At 38.2% G+C, this 25,034-nt stretch overlaps 1 protein-coding gene across 10 annotated transcripts in view; it reads left to right on the forward strand.

Annotated features, from left to right (window-relative positions):
* Positions 1 to 227: 227 nt before the first annotated feature.
* Positions 228 to 25,034, forward strand: part of N6AMT1 (N-6 adenine-specific DNA methyltransferase 1) — a 38,690-nt gene continuing 13,883 nt past the window's right edge. For 7 of the 10 annotated variants that reach the window (XR_005382232.1, XR_005382229.1, XR_005382231.1 and 4 more), the window contains exons 1-6: positions 228 to 387; positions 2,754 to 2,840; positions 4,008 to 4,098; positions 9,638 to 9,721; positions 13,060 to 13,201; positions 23,769 to 23,929. Coding sequence is in view for 3 of the 10 variants with exons in the window: in XM_038581286.1 (XP_038437214.1) it covers positions 254 to 387; positions 2,754 to 2,840; positions 4,008 to 4,098; positions 9,638 to 9,721; positions 13,060 to 13,201; positions 23,769 to 23,929 (699 nt within the window). In the remaining 7 variants the exon portion in view is untranslated. The other 3 variants (XM_038581287.1, XR_005382235.1, XR_005382236.1) reach the window with 3 other exon arrangements.

Consider the following 25,034-nt stretch of genomic DNA (forward strand, 5'->3'; position numbering starts at 1 on the left):
ACCAACCTAGAAAATGAAATAAATCTAAGTATTCGAATAAGAAAGCAAATGTCAGCAGTTGCAGATTACATAACTGTTTACTTAGAAATTCCAAGAGCATTGACTGATAAACTGTTAGAAATAACAAGCCCGGGTTCGCCTCTCGGCCTCTGGCCCCGCCCCCCGAGGCCCCGCCCCCGCGGCCCCGCGGCCCCGCCCCCTGCCGCACCTGCGCACGCGCAACTAGGGCGCAGGCGCGCAGGACGAAGGGAAGATGGCGGCCCCGAGCTTCCCCACGCCGCTGCACGGGCACGTGGGCCGAGGCCCCTTCAGCGATGTGTACGAGCCCGCGGAGGATACGTTCCTGCTGCTGGACGCGCTTGAGGCAGCGGCGGCCGAGCTTACGGGGTGCGAGCAGGGCGAGGGTCCCCCCCGGGAGAGGGCTCCGGCGTTCTGGAGAGGCGGCGGCGAAGGAGGGCCCAGGCAGGACGGACGCTGCCCGCCGCTGCCCCGAGAGGAGGCGGAGCCCGCGTACTCGGCGAACGTTGACCCCGGAGCGCCCGGACGGCCGGTTTCCTTGTAGATCCCTGTACTGAGCGGGCCCGGGGTCCATCTGCTCTTGCAAAGGTGTTGTTTTGGTCCCAGGAGCTGCAGAGCTCCCGACCACGCCGGCAGGGGTCTTCTCCTGTCAGCCCTTAGTCTGAAGAGCACCAGCCCCCGAGAGCAGCGATATCATAACACGCTCACAAACCAGATTTTCCGGAAACATTGGTTATTAGTATTAACTTTTTATTTTTTTAGTAAATATTAAAAGCTGCGTGGCATTGACTGTACACAGAAGCACCCTCTAGTAGCCGAAGGGCACACCAATGACATGAGGTGGGGGAACCCGGCTGGAGACGTATTTTTTTTTTTTAATCTCCATAATTGGCTATAAATACCTTAATATTTTTCAAAGACTTTTTTTTTAAGATTTTATTTATTTATTCATAAGAGACACAGGCAGAGGGAGACGCAGGCTCCATGCAGGGAGCCGGATGCGGGACTCGATCCTGGGTCTCCAGGGTCACGCCCTGGGCTGCAGGAGGCGCTAAATCATTGAGCCTCCCCGGGCTGCCCCAGGTGGAAAAAAAAAATTAAAAAAGACTCTTTTTTTTTTTTTTTTCCAACTAGAGAAATACCCTTGAAAAATAAGTATTTTTAAACCCACTGAATGGCTGACACTGCCCTTTTGCAACGGCCGGTTAGCCACGTGGGCTGCAGATCCCTTGACGTGTGGTTAGTACGACTGCAGAACTTAATTTTTCATCGAACTGTAAAAAAATTTAAATAGCTACATAGCTAGCAGCCTATGGAATTTTCCCTAGCGCTCTATAAATATTAAACTTGACTTGTTGAAGGGCCCCATAAATTTTACATGTTTAAATGTGAATGTTACTACATTAGAGGAATGAATACCTACATGGTAATTTTTTAAATGATCATTTAAAGATCAAGACTTGAAATTGGTGATCTCAAGAGGAAACAGCTGTCCGGCTTCATAGATCTATATTGTGTTTATCTGTCTTCAACCTGGTCAGATTTTTCCATGTATAAAATGTTCCAACTCTTACTAAAGTAGCTCTTCATTGTAAACGATGGCACTTTGGGATTTACTGGAATGTGGAACGGTACGGTGCTGATTTGTAGAACTCGTCTCATAGACTCGAGATACCCCAGAAAGATTTACAAGCGCAAATTGCATTGCAAAGTAGGCTGTAAAAGGAACTGATTTTGTTATAAAGTCGGATTATTTCTGGTCTTGGAATTCTCACTGTTTATGAAAGCATGATGGTTGTTTTCAAATAAAAGCCGCCTAGTAAGATTCAACAGACCTTCCCACAGAATAATAAAGTTTCGTTGGATGATGTGGACTGCCTCCAAAAGTTAGAAGCTTAAGAGTTTCTTGTTGGATAGTTGTTCAAGGAGTTCGTTGCCAGGGAGACCTCCTCAATCCCATCAGACCCAATTTCTGTGATGGAGATCATTGGTGCTTTTGGTGTATATGTAAGATTATAGGCAGGGAAATACATGTAATTGAAGGATAAAATGCAGAATAATGAATTTATTTAGAAGCATTTTAAAGTTATTACTAATATTCTAAGATCAGATATTCTTCCCAGTTCAGTGTACAGCTGTACAAATAGGGAATTTCTTTGCTGCTCTTAATCTGTTAGTAGAGAGGGGACCATTGGCCACCCCCCCCCGGCTAAGATATGCTAATGGTTTGGAATGTTTTATAGTTTTATTTATTTTATATATATATATATATATATACATTTTTTTATAGTTTTAAATGAGAGAAAACATCTCTCATAAGTAAATATTGTAATGATACTAACCGTATCATTTTGGGAAATACTGAACTAGGAGCTTCTTGTGGGAAGGGTTGAAGTCTTTCATATTAGTATTTTCAATCTGAATGTTATTGCATAGTTTTTTTTTTAATATATTCCATAGTTTTTATGTAATGTTTTGTAGAAATTAATTGAAAGCCATCTATTTTATGGACTTAAATTACACACCCCAAACAATTTTGAGCTAAACAGTATTAAATGAGCACGAAGTGGTTTTCAGAAACTAGTGTGTTTATAAATTTCTTTTATATTTCCATATATTTGTGGGTGAGTGATAATGCTGGAGAAATATATGTTAAAAGTAGGATGGGAGTCATTTTATGTGATGTATATTTTTATCCTACTATACTCATATTTATTTTATTTTGCTTTTTTTAGAGTGGAAATATGCCTTGAAGTAGGGTCAGGGTCTGGAGTGGTATCTGCATTCCTAGCCTCTATGATAGGTCCTCGAGCTCTGTACATGTAAGTGTAAGTATATCAAATTCATCTACATTTTCCACTAAGAAATTCACTAGGGGTATGACCACTTGAATGAAATTATTTTTGTAAATAAATAGTGTATATCTGAATGGGTCTACTTAAGTGTAGTAAGGGCTCAGATTGTAAATTATTCTTCCCTAAAAATTAAAACTGCATGTTCGCAACTGTTCCATTGTACTACATAATTATAGAAGCAACACAGTAATTTTAGGTCATCTCTAAATTTGAAATATTTTATGTAAATAGTCTGATTACCAGGAAAAATCGAAAACTACTTACATTTTTAAAGAGAATTTGAGAATATGGGACGTATAAAGAAGGGGCGCCTGGGTGGCTCAGTCAGTTAAGCATCTGCCTTCAGCTCAGGTCATGATCTCGAGGTCCTGGGATTGAGCCACTGAGCCACTCCCGCTTCCTTCTCTGTAGGGAGCCTGCTTCTCCCTCTCCCTCTACCCTTCCCCCTGATTGTGCTTGCTCTTTCTCTCTCTCTCTCTCTCTCTCTGTCAAATAAATAAAATCCTTTTTAAAAAGTATAAAGGAGAAAACAAGAATCACTCCTAAATTTTTTTTTTAATTTTTTTTTTTATTATTTATTTATGATAGGCACACAGAGAGAGAGAGAGGCAGAGACACAGGCAGAGGGAGAAGCAGGCTCCATGCACCGGGAGCCCGACGTGGGATTCAATCCTGGGTCTCCAGGATCGCGCCCTGGGCCAAAGGCAGGTGCTAAACCGCTGCGCCACCCAGGGATCCCCACTCCTAAATTTTATCACACGTGGTCCAGGTGTGTTTCCTTCTTTTTGTCCCATTTCCTGTTTTTCATTTAATATTGTATCAAGAGTAATTTTCAGAAATTCCTTTTAAATTTCATTTTTGTAGTGGCGTAGTATTCATTGGATTCCCAATTTAATAAATTCCTTCAGATGTGTATGCATGTATGTGTATTTTTCTACGCTTGCACATTATATCAATATAACAAACTTTTTCTTTAATATAACAAATCTTTATTTTTTTCCTTCATTATTAAAGCATTTTGATTATTTTTAGATCTGCTTTATGTAAAAGCAGTGGAACAGTCTTTAATTTTCAGTAATAGATTTATTTGCCTCGTGGTCAGAAGATACAGTTTTCTTTATTTTCTGTTTATAGGTGCACTGATATCAACCCTGAGGCAGCAGCTTGTACTCTGGAGACAGCACACTGTAACAATGTCAGCATTCAGCCAGTTATTACAGACTTGGTGAGCTGTTGATCCTTGTCCAATAATAGTTAATTTCCTTTTAAAATATATTAAGGTTAAGATGATTTAGGTCAAAGAAGCTTGAGTGATTAATTAATTAACTTTTAATCCACTAAATAGTATACCCCATAATTTACAAAGTGAATTCTTGACTGATGTAGTTCATCTTGTCCAAAATTCAAAGGAAATTTGTACTGTCTTAGAAGGATCAGTCATCTTTTGGTCAGAAGTGACAAAGAATCTGGAGTACCTGGGTGGCTGAGTGGTTGAATGACTGCCTTTGGGTCAGGTCGTGATCCTGGGGTCCGAGGATCGGGTCCCACATCAGGCTTCCTGCATGGAGCCTGCTTTTCCCTCTGCCTGTGTCTCTCTGCCTCTCTCTCTCTCTCTCTCTCTCTTTCTTTATGTCTCTCATGAATAAATAAATAAAATCTTAAAAAGAAGTAGTAGTAGTAGTAGTAGTAGTAGTAGTAGTAGTAGTAGTGATAGACAATCTAGTTAAAACTGGCTTAAATAAAGCCAGTGTGTGGCTTCAGGCACAGCTGGTTCCAGGAATTCAAATGATATGATAGGCATCTTTTTCTTAGTTTTGAACTTCTCTCTTTATTGGCTCTATTTCTGGATAGAAATCTTTCCCTTCATGGTGAGAAGGTACTTGCATCTCTATCTATATCTTATTTCTCAGCAAACAGCCTCTCTTATCCCTCCAGGGAAAGAAACTCTTTATATTCAGTTAGTCTGACACGCCCCAAAATGAGCATTGCTTGGATCATCTTGGGTCATACGCCATCTCTCTACCTCTTATTGTGGCCAAAGGGTTTAAAATATGGAGATGACTGATTTAGGCCTAAGTCATAGTCCCACCCTGGCAGCTGCATTGGGATAAGCCCTATCCAAGCCACATGGACGGAGAATGAGAGGAACTAGAGCTTAACCCAATAGAGATCAAGGAGAATAAAATCAGAAGAAAGAGGGGAATGAGGCCTGGGCAGGTAAAAACAACACATGACAAATACAGAACCATCATTTTATTTTAAGTTACACATTATATATTTTCCAATCACAGTTCTCCTTTAATGTTTTAATTAGTGAGACTTGGATATTTTTGGATTTTTGTTGTTGTTATAAGTGCTTTTTTGTAAGCAAAAAATCCTAACAGCATGTACCAGATCGGGATAAGAAATAAAAATGCTTTCCGTGCTTCTTGACCTGTATTATTGTTACAATGGTAAGAGTATTTAGATTTTCTGCTTTTTTATAATTTTTAAAAAAGATTTATATTTATTAGAGAGAGAATGCATAGCTGGGGAAGAGGCAGAGGGAGAAGCAGGCTCCCTGCTAATCAGGAGCCCAGTGCAGGGCTCAATCCCAGGACCCTGAGCCGAAGGTAGATGCCTAACCAACTAAGACACCCAGGTGCCCCAGTTTTCTGCTTTTTTAAACTCACAAGTGACTTTTCAGCTTAGAAGGAATTAAGCCAAATAGGTAAGAAATTCTTACCTATTAAGAACTTACCTACTGGTATGAAAAACTAGATTATCAAGAAAGCTACTCAAGTGATTTACATGGGATCACTGTGGTGGTTTTGCCCTTTAAAATTTTAACTTGTTTCTTTAATGTGTCCATGATTAGTTTTACATTTATATTTTCGATATAATAATACTTTAGAGATACAGAAAATTCAGAATTTTTTTTTTAACAGAGGTAGAAACTGAGTGGAGGTTCACTTTTTAAAGTCATATAACTAATAGAATGATACAGAATTTAAGCCCAGATCTTGGGAATTTAAATCTAGAGGTCTCACAGCTGTTTCAGGGCATGGCTGGTGGCAGTCCATGCCAGATACTCTGTCAGTGATTCGTGACCCTGAGTGCTGACACATGACAGAGAAAGCAAGAAGAAGTAGGCATTGGCGTAGGCATTATGATCTACTTGCAAAACTCTACGTTTCTTTATATCCAGAACACTGGGTATAGATGATCACAGCAATGATACAAAATCAGTGTTTTGGATAGCTAAGCTTACCTGCATACAAAGTAGTACTCTGTATTTTGTTTCTTAGTTTTAGAAAAAAAGGGCTTTTTCAAATATGTTATATGCCTTTCCTTACATTCCTAAAACGAACTAAATATAACTACCTTTGATTGATGAAGGGTCATTAATATGAACATTAGTTACTATTCTGTGCTAGCTGTGATAATGAGGCTGAGTCAGGGATTTTTGCCTTTACACTGAGTAGCTAGAGCCTGCAGTAATTTTGAGTTTTTATTTCCTCTCTTTGTCTACCTGTTTGCTTGCTTTCTGTTGTCTTATTTTATTGTCACCTGTTCATGGCATTTCCTCTCTCTCTTGTCACATACTCTGTGCTAGAATACCAAACAAGTGATTCAGTCAGACTTCTATTTTTTTTTTTTTTTTAAGATTCTATTTATTTATTCATGAGACACAGAGAGAGAGACAGAGACAGAGACACAGGCAGACTGAGAAGCACACTCCATGCAGGGAGCCCGATGTGGACTCGATCCTGGGTCTCCAGGATCATGCCCTGAGCCCAAGGCAGACTCTCAACTGCTAAGCCACCCAGGTGTCCCTTAGTTAGACTTCTATTTAAACTAAGAGCTCAGGGGCTCTGAATAAGTGCCTCTCATATGAATAAAGTACATTTTGCTGTATGGATTTAAAACTTCTTGTCAGAGGCCTTTTTTGCTTACTTCTCAATTCTTGGATCTGTTCTAATGCTCTGAAACCACCCACAAGTTGAATATGGATGGGTGAGGGTGCCTGTGATTAGATTTTATATTCAGTCTACAGTGACTTTTTTTTTTTTAAGATTTTATTTTATTTATTCATTAGAGGTGCAGAGAGAGAGAGAGAGAAAGAGGCAGAGACACAGGCAGAGGGAGAAGCAGGCTCCATGCAGGGAACCTGACGTGGGACTCGATCCCAGGTCTCCAGGATCATGCCCCGGGCTGAAGGCGGCACTAAACCGCTGGGCCACAGGGGCTGCCCTACAGTGACTTTCTTATTTAAATCCATTTTCTTTTTAAACTACGTCATTTTCCATGTTTTTTTATCACTCATTTTTATTTTTTTAATTTGAATTCAATTTGCCAACGTATAACACCCAGTGTTCATCTCATCATGTGCCCTCCTTAGTGCCCATCACCCATTCACCCCATACCCCCCACCCGTTCTGCAACCCTTTGTTTCCCAGAGTTAGGAGTCTCCCCTGGTTTGTCTTCCTCTCTGATTTTTCCCCATTCAGTTTCTCTCCTTTCCCTTATAGTCTCCATCACTATTTCTTATATTTCACATATGAGTGAAACCATATGATGATTGTCATTTAGTATCATTTTTTCCCCTACATTTAAAATCCAGTACTCCAAACATTTTAACATGTAGAACCTAGGGCCATTATAAACAATTACAAAGCAAATTCTTTTCTAGTTTCCTTACTCAACATTCCTGAGAAATTACCTTCTGGACTTCTTACAGTGTGAGAAACTTAATTTCTTTAAGGACTTGAAAATAAAGCTTTTGGTTTTTTCAAATGTATCTCCTCACTCTCCAGTGTCACTACTGAAAGGAATGGCAGATTAACTAGCCATCTTCCCACTTGCAGACAAATGTACACCTGAATCACACTTCCCTCAAAAATGTTACTTTTCTCTTTTCAAATGAATAGAGAAAGAAAAGTTACTGATATAACATTTCCTCAGAGGTACTATTCATGTGCTCTCTTTGAATTACATAGTTAACAGGCTTTTTAATAAGATGACAAACAGAGTTGCTTTTAGAAATCTGGATAAAATGGAAGTTTGTAAGGTAGTGTTTCATGCTGTATGTAAACAGTCCAGTGATGTGCCCAGTACTGAGATGGTATGACTGAGTATTAAACAACTATGAATCACTTAGTGTAAAAGCTGTTAACTCTCTAATTCTCCTTCAGCCATTGTGATCACATCTAGGAGAAGGTCTTCTAGTTTTAACACCTCTCCAACACTTGCAAATGTCTCTTTAACAAAGAGACAGATGGCCTGGGGTCACTCTCAGACTGGCAACAATAACTATAACCATAACGTTTTTTATTTATATCCCATTTATCCTTGTCATTTCTACTTCCAGAAAGTAATACTGATTTCCCTTTAGAGCAAATTTATTTAACAAAAAAAATCCATTTAAAGAAAAAATATTTAGTAAATAATGATATGTACCTGTGCATATATGGGAGAATTATAAGAATGTTAATAAAATAGCTAACACTTTGGACACTGCCTTGAAGTACTTCAGCTATTTCATCTCAAGAAACAGCCTCAAGAGGGCACCTGAGTGGCTCAGTAGGTTAAGCGTGGACTTTTTATTTCGACTCAGGTCATGACCTCAAGGCTTCTGGATGGAGCCCCATGTCAGGCACCACACTCAGCGGGGAGTCTCTTTCCTCTCCCTCTGCCCTCCCTGGTCCTGCATGTGTGCACATGCATTCTCTCAAATAAATATATCTTTAAAAAAGAGAGAGAGAGAAGGAAGGAAGGAAGGAAGGAAGGAAGGAAGGAAGGAAGGAAGGAAGGAAGGAAGGAAGGAAGGAAGGGAAGAAAGAAAAAAAAGAAAAGAAAAGAAAAAAGGGAAAAGAAAAGAAAGAAAAAAGAAAAGAAAGAAAAAAGAAAGAAAAGAAAAGAAAGAAAAAAAGAGCCTCAGAATTCATGGATAAGAGTCTATATAAAGTGGTAATTGAAGGAAATGTCAGCGTGAGAACCCATCCAGATACGGTGTTTTTACTGTGGAGGTGCAGGGTGACATGACCAGACGTGATGTTTTGCATACTTATTTAGTTCAATCATCAGAGGAATCAAAGGAGTACTTGAAATGGCATTTTGCCCTAAATGCACTTTGTTTAAAATGACATTTTTGTTGTGGTTCCACAGAAAATTGCACTCAATTGTTTAAAGATTTACAAAATGCCAAACAACTGAGATTTTTCACTCTCTCTTCCACTTTTTTCAGTCCTTTCTTTGATATCTAATTGTTCCAGCCAATACATTTATGAGTGATTAAAGTGAAAGCAAATATATATATGCATGCATATGTGTATATTTTTTTTACATATGTATCTTCTGATGTTCTTTGTCATCTCATAAAACATTTCTCTTGGTTATGGAAAGTAAAGTTTAAGTTATGGAAAGTTTAAGTCAGAGCAATAGCTTTAAAGCATGTGTATATCTGTGTAGAACATAGAACTTGCTTCCTTACTTAATCTTCTGTAAGTGAACCGAGAGTGTATACATATGAGCTTTTGAAACACAGAGGCTTTCTTGAACATTGTATGTTCATTCTGATAAATAGTTTAATTTCCTGTTTTTAGGTGAATGCATATAATCTTTATCTGAATGAAAATGTAAAAATATTTATCTCTCTGTCTACAATTTTAGCCCTCTAACACATTTTTCCCTAAAAACATGAGTGGAGAATATTTTTAAATATTTATTTATTTATCTATTTCAATTCTGAGTCCAGCTTAAAATTCTGACTTTTGAACATTTAGGTCAATGGCTTGCTACCAAGATTGAAGGAAAAAGTTGATCTTCTAGTGTTTAATCCCCCCTATGTAGTGACTCCACCAGAAGAGGTAAGACATGTAACAGAATTTAATTATTAATATTTTCAGTTATTTTCTTTAAAAAATCACATGAGCTTGATTATTTGACATTAGTGAGCTGCTGATTAACACAGACTGCTCTGATTTTACTCATAATTGTCAGTAATTAAGTATGTTGGTAGACCTAGGAAAAAAATCTGAAACTAATGGAAATACAGTGACCCATATTCATCCTTAAAATTCCCATCAAAATCAAGCTGTGTGTTTAAATATATGTGTGTGTGTCCTTTATCATGAATGGCAAATTTGCAAAACAATATTTTAATCATCCTTAAATTCATTATAGGAATTCTTTCTGAAAGTCTCAGATTTCCTCCTTTCACAGGTGGGGGGTGATTCATATTTCAGGTAGGGAAAAGAAATCATCTTGAAATATATGATTTGGAAAATCTCAATAATGAGGAGATAAATCATATCAACCACTTCCCAGTCTAAAGAGAGAATGGTCAAGGCAAACAAAGTAAGATTTGCTTTCCTTGAGTTATTCATGATCCTGTTTTATTCATTGATGAATCATTTTCTGGCAAGGTGAATACACATTATATTTTCCCTCTACTATTACTACTAAGGGCGGCTAAGCAACTAAGAAAGAACCTGTTGTTCCTCTGACACAGGAACTCATATGAGAAGGAGAGTCAGTGTTACAAGGTGAACAGAGGCTGAGGGCAATGCAACTTCATGCAACTCTTTGAGAAAGGACTATGTGAGTAAATATCAAGAGTGATAAAAATGTTTCAGTCCAATAATCTCAGTCCTTTAAATATAATTTAAGAAAACATTCAACAATAGAATTAAAAGTTGACATTCACAAAATTATGTTTATTGCATGTTGGTTTATGATGACAAATAATACAAACCTATATATGTAACAGGAGATGCAGATCAGTAAATCATGTTTTATACAAAATAAAACATTAGAAAATGAATTTAAAGAGAATCTGGTCTATGTCAAGACCTGAATTGGTGTTCTGGTAACCAGATGAAAGATTTCAGTGCACAGAGCATGAAGATAAAAGAAGGAAATCATGAAGGCATAAAGATAAGAGACTTAGAGTTAGATCCTGGAGATACAATATTTAAAAAAAATAATGAGAGTTTGTGCATATAAAAAATTGTGACTGTACTTACTAGTATATTTAGAAACCTGAGGTTAGATACTGTGGCTTGTGCCTATGATCTATGAAGGACCAAGAGAAGGCACAGCAAGGCTCAGGTAGCAAGCAGGCAACAAACCACCAAACACACCTTCCTGTGAAGATGGAAACCCTCCCTGTGATCTATATGAATGTGCTTGGTGCCAGATCTTCCTTTAGGGGCATTTCTAATGCAAGCAGATAAACCTGGCCGAACATCCCTGGGGAGGCATGTAAACAGGGTCTACCACAGAGGAGTCCTAGGCCATTCTGGAAGAGAATGACAAGAGACAGACTTGGCACAGCCTTTTCTCACCAGGCACTCTGTCCACAGACCATTGTACCTGATGAAACATCCATAGAATGGGCTCAGCCAAAATAATGGTGTAAAGCAAGGAAGACGAAGACATGAGCCCCAGAAAAAGAAGTTAATTCTAGGAATCCCAGGAAAGGGAAGTCTCTAGTGGAAAGTCTTGACAAAAACAAACAAACAAACAAACAAAAAAACAGGAGCTGATAAATTTCCTTATATAATTTACTTTGTGGAAAATTATATTAAGAAGTTTATGATAGATATGGGAATAATTTGAATTAGATACAAAAAAAATTAAGCAAATGAATGCATTGGATGCTCATCAATAGCTTCATAAGATATGATACTTTCCATTATAAAATCTTAGGCAAGCCATTAAAAGAGTAAATCAGAACCATACCTGATCATGTGAAGACCTCATCATAAGGTATTGTTGAGTGAGATAAGCAAGATATAGGGTAAGAATGTAGAATATAATCTTGTCTTTGTAAAACATGGATGAAAAAGAAAAAAATGTGTGAGGGATATGTGTGTGTGTGTGTGTGTGTGTGTGTGTACGATGGAGGAGGAGCAGACAAGGAAAACAGTAAAAGGGGAAAGTACAATTACAAATTATATTTGTATATAGTTATCGGTATAAAGAAATTCACTTTAATGGAGAAATATATAGTATTCAGATGAATAAAGCAGTAGGCATGATTGTATCCAAATAGTTTAAACTAAAATATGGATAAAACCATTGGAGGATATAGAAAGAAAATAATTATTAGGGTTAAAATAGTTTTGTTTTTTAAATATTTTATTTGTTTATTCATGAAAGACAGAGAGAGAGAGGCAGAGACACAGGCAGAGGGAGAAGCAGGCTACGCGCAGGGAGCCCGACACAGGACTTGATCCCAGGACCCTGGGATCACACCTTGAGCTGAAGGCAGATGCTCAACCACTGAGCCACCCAGGTGTCCTGTATTAAAATAATTTTTGAGTGATTTCTTCAAAATATTCTTTAGTTCTGAAAACAATGTACAATGATAAGAATCTAAAGATTTTTAATACCATATGAACTCTCATGGGTTTTTGCTTCTACAAAAGAATTAGTTGTTAATGCTTTAGTGAGCCTTTATATATTAAATGGGTTCTTTATAATTCATTCTTTAATCTAGAAGAGACCCAAATGCAATGGGACATGCTGAAACGAACTTTCTGCAGATAGATTTCTTAAAATGCAAGATCTTCCTTGTAGTTTCTTCTTGATTGTTCAGTATTAAGTATAGGAATCACCTGTGTCTATCAATATAAACATCACATAAATAGTAACAACCAGGAGAGCCTGAGTGGCTCAGTGGGTTAGGCCTCTGCCTTCCTCTCAGGTGATGATCCCAGACCCCCCGGATTGACTCCCATATCGGGCGCCTACTCAGTGGGGGGGCCTGCTTCTCCCTCTGACCCTCCCCCTCTTGTGCTTGCTCTCTCTCTCAAACAAATAAAATTGTTAAAAAATAGTAACAACTATTACTAAGCACTTGATATATGCAGGTAATTATTTTCAAACTTCATATATATTTCCTCAGTTATTCCTAACAATGGAAAAAATTAATTTGTTATCACTTTTCTACTTTCACAGTTGAAGCTGTTGTTTTTCTGATTTTACAGATAAGGGAGGAAACTAATTCACAAAAATGACAAACTTCCATATTGTCACAGGGCTTGAAGATGGTGGGGCTCAGATTCAAATTTTCTGCCTCCTAGAAGGCAGTAATATACAAAGTATATACTTGTCTGGTGAATGTTACTTGTCAAAAGATTCTTTTTATGATTCTAAATGTAACTTGAATCAAAACAGTCTTTCTTTTAAATGGTCACAGGTAGGAAGTCATGGAGTAGAAGCAGCTTGGGCTGGTGGCAGAAATGGTCGGGAAGTCATGGACAGATTTTTCCCACTGGCTCCAGATCTTCTTTCACCAAGAGGATTATTCTATTTAGTTACCATTAAAGAAAACAATCCAGGTAATCCAGACCAGTTTATTTTTTAACCACTTACTTTGCTGAAATCAAAAATTAATAATGTTAAAGTCTGTAATTTATGAAGTAACCTGAAATATTACAATCACTGACAATAGTTCACACAGATGTAACATTCATATTGAAAGAAGAGAGAGATGTTTAAGATGTAGTTTTTTTGTGGTTTTAGAAAGTACTATTTAAGAGGGAAGGACAGTTTTTCCCCTAATTGATAAACTAATATTCCAACACAAACTCTGTAATTTCTTCTTTTAACACCTCACCCTGAATATTATGAATTTTCTCTTCACATCGTTGTCTTCATGCCCTTGACAATTCTGCTGTGCACTCTTTAGTTCATGTGAAAACTAGTTCATGGTACGGATTTTTAGAACTTGGTTTTCAGATGACTCCATAACTAAATCGACCATAATCTTTCTTCCCTTTTAATACATGTTTGATTTTTATCTTATACCTTATATCTTCAGCCCCTCAAATCACATCGTGATTACTAAGTTTTGTTTTGTTTTTAACTCCCATTTTCTTAACTCAGTCTTTTTAGTATTATTTATTTGCAAAAGGGAAGGTGTTGCTTTTTCCAACATGCCTGAAAGAAATAAGCTACCTCATTGACTTCCACTGTTTAATATCACTGTTCAGTCTGTCCTACTTTCATTGACTTTTTTCATCCCAAAGGAAGTGTGGAAGGCCAAGATTGGAGTCAAGCAATTAAACCAATTACTTGCTATAATGACAAGTGTAATTAATGTTTCTGTTGAGTCCAGAGTAAGCCACCACTGCAAAACAAGTCCATTCAGTCTGATTAGAATTCTCTGTAACACTTTAAAAATACGAAGTTGCTCCAATTTGACCAAAGTCCTTTTTTTTTTCCTCTGAAGTCAATTTTAATAGAAATTGACTTGGTATACATTGTTTTCTCTGATAAGTAGAATTTGTAAATAGCCTGTGTTTATCATCTTATTAAACTGTTTAGTGATCTTCACTCTTCACCTGATGACTTTAATTGGATGTTACCTTTTGTTTTAATTTTTATTTTAGAAGAAATTTTGAAAACCATGACGACAAGAGGTCTGCAAGGGACTATTGCACTTTCTAGGCAAGCAGGCCAAGAAATTCTGTCAGTCCTGAGATTCACCAAGTCCTGATTTACAGTGTGTGCTCTGTGCTGTGTATTAGGCTGAATATGTATTGATAATAGGTATTATATTGAATATATGTACATATGATGAATATATAGAGAAAGAAGCTAAGTGTATTTGGCATATTTTGAAACTGCAGTCATTTCTTGGTTAACAAGTAAAATTGTCAGGTTATATAGAAAAAGGTAGGAAATGTACAACATTCCTTTTTACCCAGGTAATCAAGCCTATGGAAATAGTTGCATAAATGCTAATAAATGCATATATAATATATGTTATTTGCACTTTACATATAAAATCTGAACATGAGTGATACATTCAGCCACTAAATATGAGTCAGATCTGAAGGTATTCGTAATGTACCACTGAGTGAAAAAAAGCAAATTACAAAACAGTATTACCCTGTATGTATAATTTTGAAACCTAGCAGAAAGGGTATGTGTGTATGTGAACATAGGGACATTTCAGAAGATAAATGACAGGAGGGAATGGAGGGGAGGGACTTTTTCTCTTTTTATGGTAGTATTTGAACAATAATAACATACTACTTGTATAATTTTAAGAAGGTTTTCATTTAAAAATCTTTTTAATTTACTTTCACTTACTTATTGTCTACATTCTATCTTAGTTATTCACAATGCCTTCTGCTTCCATGTTTCTCACTGGTCAGATTTTTCCTACCTTTTATCCTTTGTTATATATTGCAAACTGTTTTTTTCTTGCCTATATATTGCAAACTGCTATACATTTTTTCTTAAATCAAGGTGAGTTGTCTATAAATAAACTCAACCACCCTTAGGTTAATCACATTTTTAACACTGACGTGTGTCTTTCAGGAAATATCAGATTACCTTTCACTAAGTTTAAAAACCTCTTCTTCCATAATTTCTATACCATTTAAAAAATATTTTTCTTTTTTTTTTTTTTAAGATTTTATTTATTTATTCATAGAGACAGAGAGAGAGAGAGGCAGAGACACAGGCAGAGGGAGAAGCAGGCATCATACAGAGAGCCTGACGTGGGACTCGATCCAGAGTCTCCAGGATCAAGCCCTGGGCTGCAGGCGGCGCTACACCGCTGCGCCACTAGGGCTGCCCTAAAAAATATTTTTCAAAATCAATGAGCAGGACTGTATAGGATCAGAGTGAGTGGAATCTAGAATTTATTTTTAATTTGGCTACATTCAGAATCAACTGGAGAAGTTTTTTAATATTATAAATTCCCAAACCCCACCTTAGACCCATGGAATCCTCTGATAAACAGACCTAAAAACTGCATCTTTTAAAATGTGCTTCCCAGTGTTCCTCAAGATAGTACACTAAATTTTAGAACTATTGTTTTAAATTGCATTCTTATGCAGAAAGAGTGGAATTACCCTCCTTTGATGTTCAGAAAGGTCAGCTTGTTCAAAGGAGCACAGTAGTTAAAGGGTAAAGCCTTATGGCCCCGCTGATGACAGATCTGACTCCCAAAAGCTTTTGTTCTATTTGCTTACACTGCTTTTAGCAGTAAAGATGCCAAAATTAGTATTTACTTGAATCTAGTATCTATAAATATATTCCCATTCCCAGAAATAACCATCTGAGATTTTACAATTTAAAAAAAAAAGGTTAAAAAAACTAACTTTATTGTGTGCTTTTAATTATAATTTTGGGGAATGGGGTCTTGAATATTTTCAGTTAATGTTTGAAACACTTTAAAATTAGCATAGAGGAGGTGCTTCTATCAAGATAGGAGATGAAAAACATAGAAATGCTTACATAAACGACCCCCAAAACTTCACATGCAGAGCTGGTAATGGATTGTTTCCCACTGAAAACTCAGATGTTGGGGTGCTAACCCCCAGAACCTCAGAAGGTGAGCATATATGGACATGGGCCTCAAAGAGGTAATTAAAGTTAAATGAGGCCATCATGGTAGGCCCTGATCCAATCTGACTGGCTTCCTTACAAGAGGATAGGACACACAGACACACTGGGGATGCTCATACACAGAAGAAAACCACAAGATACAGTGAGAAGGCAGCGGTCCACAAGCCAAGGAGAGAGACTGCAGAAGAAACCCAACCTGCTGACATCTTGCTCTTGGACTTCCAGCCTCCAGAACTATAATAAATTCCTATTGTTGAAGACACCCAGCCCATGGTATTTGTCACAGGGCCCCTAGCAGACTAATACAATGATCAAAGACAGGAAAATACCTACAGTCTGTAAACAAGAGAAAGCAAGTATTGGCGTGAAAAGTGGGTGCTGTGTCCTGGTGGTTGGTAAGAACTGTGGCCTGGAGCCTTCAGGAGGAGAGTTCCAGATCCAGCTCTCCGTGTTCAAAAAGAGTTGTTAAATATAGGAAAAAAGAGGACCTGTAAAACTACATCATTTGGCCCAAGGGAAGCAGCAAAAAAAAACTTTGTCCCTTGAATGAAACAGAAAACAGTAATGATCAATTAATACTCTTATAAGATTGTGCTACCTTTTGTGGAATTTAATTCATACTAAGTGAGGTAGCAACATTAACATGAAAAAAAAAATAACATTAAAATACCTAAGCCATTGATCATGGAGAAGCTATGATCCATGAAAGCAGAAAAGAAAGAGAGAGGAAGGAAGGAAAGAAAGAAAACAAAATTGGACACCTAAGGGATAGAAACAGTGGAGCTGTCATATTCAGGTTGTGGAATGTTTGAGGTGTTTAAATAATTTACATAAAAGCTCACAATAAGGGATGGCTGAGTGGCTCAGCGGTTGAGCGTCTGCCCTTGGCTCAGGGTGTGATCCTGGTCCTGGGATTGAGTCCCGTATCAGGCTCCCTGCAAGGAGCCTGCTCCTTCCTCTGTCTATCTCTCTGCCTCTCTCTGTGTGTCTCTCATTAATAATAAATAAATAAAATCTTAAAAAAAAAAAAAAAGGGCTCACGGGAAGGTACTATTTAGAAAGAACAAATTGAAGTTGACTAAAAAATGAGAAATAGAGACACAGAAATGTATGTGTTAATTTGTGCTTACCAAAAAATACAGTGTATTTTAAAATACAGGAGTGATACTATTCCATTCCAAAATTTAGTTGTAGTTCTTTTACTTATTATTTTTTCTTTTTCCCTCATACTGAGAAGAAAAAGGAATACAAATTAAGATAGAACTGAAAAAAGAAAAATTCAGACAGGACTGAAAAGACTCAGGAAAAAATTAAGAGAAATATAGCCATGGGAGGAACTCTTATGACTAAATGTAAATCATTGTATGTGTAGTTTGTTTCATATACATGCACTAAAATTACTTTGCATATAAAATATATACCAATGCCTATATCCATTCTGTTTTCATTTTTCTTTCTATGTAAACTTTGTATTTAGGTGGAACATACCTTATAGATTGTGTATGTCATAAGTGTCTAGTTTGATGGATTTTTATAAAGTCAATGTCCATTTATATTACACCCAAATCAAGAAACAGAACATTACCAGCATTCCGGAAGCTCCACCAGATTCTCTTCCCAGTCATCACCTCCCACTCACCAAAGGAAACCAGTACCTGGATTTTTGTCTTAGTTTTTTATTTCTACATCGCTAACGGCTCTAACTTGACTGACATTAGGCACAAATTTATGGTCTCACAGTATCTGTGTCAGGACTGTGGATATAGTGAGTTGGATTCACTCCTTCCTACAACCAGGCTGTAGGATAGGTGTTGGTCTTGGCTGTGATCTCATCTGGAGGCTCAAGGCCCTTTTTCATGTGGTCATAGGACTAAAGTCACTGTTTTCTGGCTGTCGGCTAGACATAAGTCTCACCTAGAGGCCTCTCTTGGATCTTTGTACCATGATCCCCTCTACAGGCAGTTCACAAAATGGTCACTTGCTTCATTATGGCCAGCAGGAGAATTTCTCTACCTTCAAATCTATAGTGATGGCCTAGAATCTCTTTGAAAGAGCTCATCTGATTAGGTCAAGTTCACCCAGTATAATCTTCATTTTAATTAATTAATCCAAAAGCAACTGATTAGGGACCTTAACTACAACTGCAAAATTTCTTTACCATTGCCATTTAATGTAGCCTAGTCACAGAGAGAAACCAAGTTATTCACAAGTCCAACCCACAATCAAAGGATGGATGACAAAGTGCATGTACACCAGTGGGAGTGAACCTTGCAGGCCATCTTAAATTTTGTTATATTCCTTATATGACAGATCAAGTCTTCCTACTTTGAACCTGTATTAATGAATCTTGTACACACACACACACACACACACACACACATTCTGGTCAGTAATGTTTTAATGAGACTCTTCCATGCCCTTGTATACAGCAGTGACCTATCCACTTTCATTTTTGAATATTCATTTTTGTATATTCATTCTCATTATCTCCATTCTACTGTTGAATATTTGGGTTGCTTCTAGTTTTGTATCATGACCACATTTGTATCTTTCAGCCAACATGTACACATTTCTGATAAATACATACCTACAAGTTATCTTCAGGTTTATTAAAAAGTTTTCTCAAAAGTTACTTTAAAAGAACAAGAAACAGTTCCTAAAATCAAAACCCACATGGACAGGGTGAACAGCCGGAAAGAGAATTAATGAAAAAAATTCATAGAGTGCTGCCCAAACGAATAAAAGGAAAATATGAAGGAACCATAATGATTATGAAGGATAGAATGAAAAGGCCTAGCAAAACAAGAGTCCCAAAAAGAATGTAAAAAAAGGCAATATTTGGAAGGGTAATGGCTAATGTTTTTCCAGAATTGACTTTTTATAGAGAAGATAGATTCTAGAAGCACAAAAGGAAATCCACACCTAGACATATAGTGGTGACATTGCAAAACATCAAAGGCAAAGAGATCTTAAAAGGTAATCAGAGAGAAGGAACCATTCACCATTAGGCAGAGGTTGGCAAACATTTTTGTAACTAAAATCTTGGAACACAGCCATGATTCATTTATGTATTGTGTGTAGCTGCTTTGGCCTTCACTGGCAGAGCTAAGTGGTTGCAACTTAGACCATAGGAACCACATGGCCCACAAACCACAAAATACCATTTACCCTTGAATATGTTTGCCAGGGCTGCTACAAAGGAAGTATAATTAAAGAAATGATTTAAACAGCAACAAGGAAAGCCAGAAACCAGGGGAGTAACAGTCCTCAAAGTGTTGGGAGTGATGGTCCTTCTTTCCTGTTCCAACAAAACTCAGACCAGGTTTTTAAAAGTAACATTTTGAGATAAAAATGAGGGAAATTACCAACAAGAGATCTACAGTAAAGGAACTTTTTTTCTAAAAGTTGTATTTGCAGGAAAAGGAAAAACATCCCAAGTCTCAAATGAATTACTGATGGCAAATAAAATGGACATGTACATAAATGCAAATAAACATAAAATACTAATAGCATAGCGTGGTTTATATAGTTTGAAAATAACTAAAATACTGAACAGTTGCATGGAAATTAAGTAGGGCATTTTGATCAATAGGGTAAAAGTGTTCTAAATTCTTTGTATTCAGAAGGCAAAGGAATGGCTTAATTTTAATATGTATGTGTGGTGGGCAAAATAGTAGTCCCCCCCCCCATGTCCTATCCCAAGAGCCCTGTAAATGTTACCTTATACGGTAAGTTCATGGGAACTTCATCCTTAATCCCCAATTAAGGGTTTGGGCATGGGCGATTATCCTAGATTATCCAGGTGGGCCCTGAGTACAATCACAGTGTCTTGTAAGAGAAGAAGAGGGAGATTGTAAATCAAAAGAAGAGAAGGTATTGTGATTTTAGAGATGGAGCAAGGGACAATGAGCCAAGGAATGCAAAGAATGCACCTGGGAAGCTAAGAAAGTCAAGGAAATTATTCTTCCCTGGAGCCTTCTGAGGGACTCAGGTACGGCTGACACCTTGGTCTTGGGCAGGAGAAACCCATTTCAAACTTGTGGCCTCCAGAATGTGAGAGGATAAATTTCTGTTGTTCTAAACCACAAAAGTAATTTCTTCCAGCAGCCCCACGAAACTAATACAGTATGGCCAGAGTTCAAGGGTAACTAGAAAATAGAAACAAGAGAGGTAAACAGCAAATTAGAAAACAGAAGGCCTTGGGGGTGCCTGAGTGGTGCAGTCGGTTAAGCCTCCAACTCCTGCTTTCAGCTCAGGTTGTGATCTTGGGGTCATGGGATCTAGCCCCATATTGGGCTCTGTGCTCAGCACAGACTCTGCTTGAGATTCTCTTTCCCTCTCTTTGCCACACCTGCTGGTGCTCACTCTGTCTCTCAAATCTTAAAAAAAAAAAAAAAAAAAAAAAAGCCTCAATGAAAACAAATAGTAAAGGGGGAAGCAAATCAAAAAGTAAAGTGATAGGGGCACTTGGTTGTCTCAGTTGGTAGACCATGTGACTCCTGATCTTGGGGTTGTGATTTCAAGCCCCACCTTGAGTAGGTATATAGATTACTTGAAAATAAAATCTAAAAAAAAAAAAAAAAAAAAAAAAAAGTGATATAATTTAGAATATCTTAGTTATCCAAATAATGGAATTAAACTAAATAGAAGACATGTTATGATTGTCTTTAATTTCAGTTATAGTGATTGGACACTGGAGGGCACCTGGGTGGCTCAGTGGGTTAAACATCTGCCTTAGGCTCAGGTCATGATCCCAGGATTCTGGGGTCAAGTCCCAAGACAGGCTCCCTACTCAGCGGAGAGTCTGCTTTTCCCTCTGCCCCTCCCCCCTGCTCATGATCTCTTTCTCTCAAATAAATAAAATATTTTTTTAAAAAAGAAAAAAACTGGAAATAAAGGGATGAAGGAAGATAGACAAATCAACAAGGTGAGATAACTCCCTTAATAGCTCATTGTAATGGGTTGAATAGTGCCTCCCCCTACCCCATTCATGTCCAACCAGAACCTGTCAATGTGACCTTATTTGGAAAGAGGGATCCTGCAGATGTAATCAAGTTAAGACGACATCACACTGGATTAGAGTGGGCGCTACGTCCAATATGACTGGTGTCCTTGTGAAAGGAGGGAGATTTGGATGTAGAGACACATACGGAAAATGTCATGTGAAGATGAGGCAGAGATTGGAATGATGAGTCTACAAACCAAACAATGCGAAGGATTGCCAGCAGCTACCAGAAGCTGGAAGAGGCAAGAAAGGACTCTTTCCTAGAACTTTCACTGAGAGCATGACCCTGCTGACACCATGACATAAGACTTCTGGCCTCCAGGACTCTGAGAGAATACATTTCTGTTGCTTTAGGCCATCTGCTCAGTGGTACTTTGTTACAGTAGCTCTGGGAAGCTCATACACTGACAGCTGGTCGAAAAGCATTGTTAGAAATGGGCCACTAAGGAATGATAAAAGATTTACACTTCACCACGCAGATATTCACAGTGCTAACCTTGAGTGCAACTAGTAAACTAGCCTCAAACTCTATAAAATAGAAATACAAGTAAAAATTGACAAATCTATCATACAGGAAAATTTAAATGATGAAGGTTGATTTACAACATAGAACTCTGGAACCAACAGAGAATACATAAGTATACACGGGATGTTTACAAATCTAATTACATATTAGACCAAGAGCAAGTCCCTATAAAATTAAAAGAATCAGTATCATATAGTCTGTATTCTCTGACTTCTTTTTCTTTTTTTTTTTTTTAAGAATTTATTTATTCATGAGAGAGGCAGAGACACAGGCAGAGGGAGAAGCAGGCTCCATGCAGGGAGCCCGATGTGGGACTTGATCCTAGGACTCCAAGATCATGCCCTGGGCCGAAGGCAGGTGCTCAACCACTAAGCCACCCATGCATCCCTATATTCTCTGACTTTAAAGCAATTAAGTTACAAATCACTAAGAAAAATGTAAAATTAAAAACCTCATACATTTGCAAAATTCAAAACATGCTTCTGAATAATTCATACATCAAAGGATAAAAATTGGCATTTTAAAAAAATTACCGAATGATAAGAAAATTTCACTATCTGAATGGGGGAATGCAGTGAAAGTTAAACTGAGAATGAAATTTACAACCTCATGTGTTTATTTAAAAAAAAAAAAGAAAGGCTCAGAATTAATACACTAAGTGTCCACTTTGAAAAGTTGAATATGTTCAAGTAGAAAATAAGGACTATAATAAACATAAGAGCAAAAGTCCATTTTAGTGAGACCATAAATATCAAAAGGTGAAATTTGAAGAAAAAAAAAACTGTTTTATGTTGATAAATAGAAAAGGCACAAATGTAAAGATGATACTATGAACACTTTGATGCCCGTAATTTTTAAATGGAGATGAACTGGACAACATCCCAGATCAGTGGTTCTCAAGCTTCAACGTTCACCAGCAAACCTCTGGGGGGACTTGTTAAACCACAACATTGCGATTAAAACCCCCCTGGAGTTCCTTATTCAGCATGATTTGAGAATTTGCATTCTAACAAGTTCCCAGGTGTGACAAGTTTAAATAATTGTCCCCAAAGATAGCAAGTTCTAACCCCTAGAATATGTAAGTATTACCTATATGGCAAAGGGTGAATATTACTTTTTTAAAAAAATTTTTATTTATTTATGATAGTCACACAGAGAGAGAGAGAGAGAGGCAGAGACACAAGGCAGAGGGAGAAGCAGGCTCCATGCACCGGGAGTCCGACGTGGGATTCGATCCCAGGTCTCCAGGATCAGGCCCTGGGCCAAAGGCAGGCGCCAAACTGCTGCGCCACCCAGGGATCCCTGAATATTACTTTTAAGACAAAAGATGTGGTTAAAGACCTTGAGATGGGGAGACTATCCTGGATGATCTGTGTGGGCTCTAAATAGGGTCGCAAGTATCTATGTAAGAGGAAGGGGAAGATGGCACCATAGAGGAGGAGAAGGTGCTGTGACCGTGGAGGCCGAGGTAGGAGTAGCCAGGGAACACCAGCAGCCACCTTCTCTGGAAGAGGTAAAACAGATTCTCCCCTAAAGCCTCTGGAGGAGAGTTGGCCATGTTGTCACCTTGGTTTTGGCCCAGTGAAACCGATGTCAGACTCATAGGCTCCGGAACTGTGAGAGAACAGACTTCAGTTGTTGGAAGCCACCAACGTCGTGGTGCGTGCTCTGTCACAGCAGCCACAAGACACTAACATACCGAATGATGCTGATGCTTACTGGTCTTAGAGGAAAAAAAGCTTATCAAAACTAATGAGAAATAATAAGCCTGAATAATTATTTGCTTATTATGAACTTCCCCACCCCCCAGAAAAGTTGGAAAGTTCAGGCACAGAGGGTTTTACAACATTTTCAAAGAACAGATTATTTCACTTTTATACAACTTCTTCCAGAGAATCGAGAAAGAGAGCCTACTTCCTGTAGAGGTGAGGGTAAGATAACTGCTGTCGCAATCTCCAAATGTATATGACTTAACTAAATAAATAAAGTGATTACTTGATTACTTGCTCAGGTCACAGTCCACAGTGGTTGTGGGGAGGCGAAGGACCGTGGAGCCCTATTCCAGCCAGTTATGCGGGAACCCAGAATCTCCCATCCTGTGCCGCCTCCATGTCCACCACGAGCTTCCAAGGATGGAGGATGACCCACAGGAGGTTTTCATGGGCTGGTTTTGTAAGTGACTTCCCTCACATGGTCCTTAGTTACATTGGCCAGAACGCTGATGTATGACCCCAATCCAACTGCCAAGGTCCTGACTTCAGCCATCAGGAAGGAGAGGAGCCGAAAGGATAATGCAGAGCCCTAGCAGCTGTTGCTCTCTGGGGAGAACTGTCAGTTCCTGTCCTCTCTTCTTCCCCGTGGCCACGTTTGACATAGTTGTTATCTGGTGCCACTGCCACATACAGCACATAACCTCTAAGTCACCATGAATGGAGGATCACCCATGGCATGTTTTTATGGGCCAGTTCTGGAAGCAGCATACACGACTTCTGTTCACATTCCAATAGTTAACGTCTTGGGGGGGAGAAACTTTTGCCATTGGCTTCCTGCCCAACCAGGGGCTGTTCTAAGGCATATTTAAGAGTTATAGAGGGGTTTTGGGGAGGGGGGTAGGCACTGGGTTTCTTTGACAGATTTCCTCAAAAACTTAGTAAGTTTCTAGTACATTTGCAGACAGTCCCATTTGCCAGTCACTTACGTCCAACTTGCTCCTACACATAGTTCTTAAACCTGCTTTACAGCTTTACACCTGTACCTTTCTCTCAATTAAATGGCAGAACTGGGTGGGAAGATAGTACTCTTGATTCATCTTAATAAGACTGAGTCATTCTTACCCAGAATTTTGGGATCTAGAGGCCGTGAGGTTTTCATTCATTTGATACCTTGCGTTTTTGGAGTCCCTGTGACTTTCCATTATTTCCTAAGAAGCAGGTCAGTTTGTCCCTGTCACACTTCACCAGATGAAGTCAGTAACAATCAACATAAACCATGGTCACAGTTTTCCAACCTCTCCTCCTGAAGCTCAGCTCATATTTGTGTATTGTCAATCACAGTTTTACCAATTTACCAACACTGGCAAACAACTAATCAGTTTCTGTTAGCAATTTCTTCACCTTTCCCCAAATGACTAAATCAATGTGACATATCTTGGGATTTTATCAAAATTTCAGTCCACTTCAGTGCACCAAGTTCTTTATTAAGTGACAAACAATAGACGTTTTGGGGTGCTTGTTCATTTCATAGTGCAATGTGTTTGTCTAGGGGGTGGAGGGCGCTC

This window comes from Canis lupus, chromosome 31, assembly GCF_011100685.1.
Source record: "Canis lupus familiaris isolate Mischka breed German Shepherd chromosome 31, alternate assembly UU_Cfam_GSD_1.0, whole genome shotgun sequence".
Classification (NCBI taxonomy): Eukaryota; Metazoa; Chordata; class Mammalia; order Carnivora; family Canidae; genus Canis; species Canis lupus.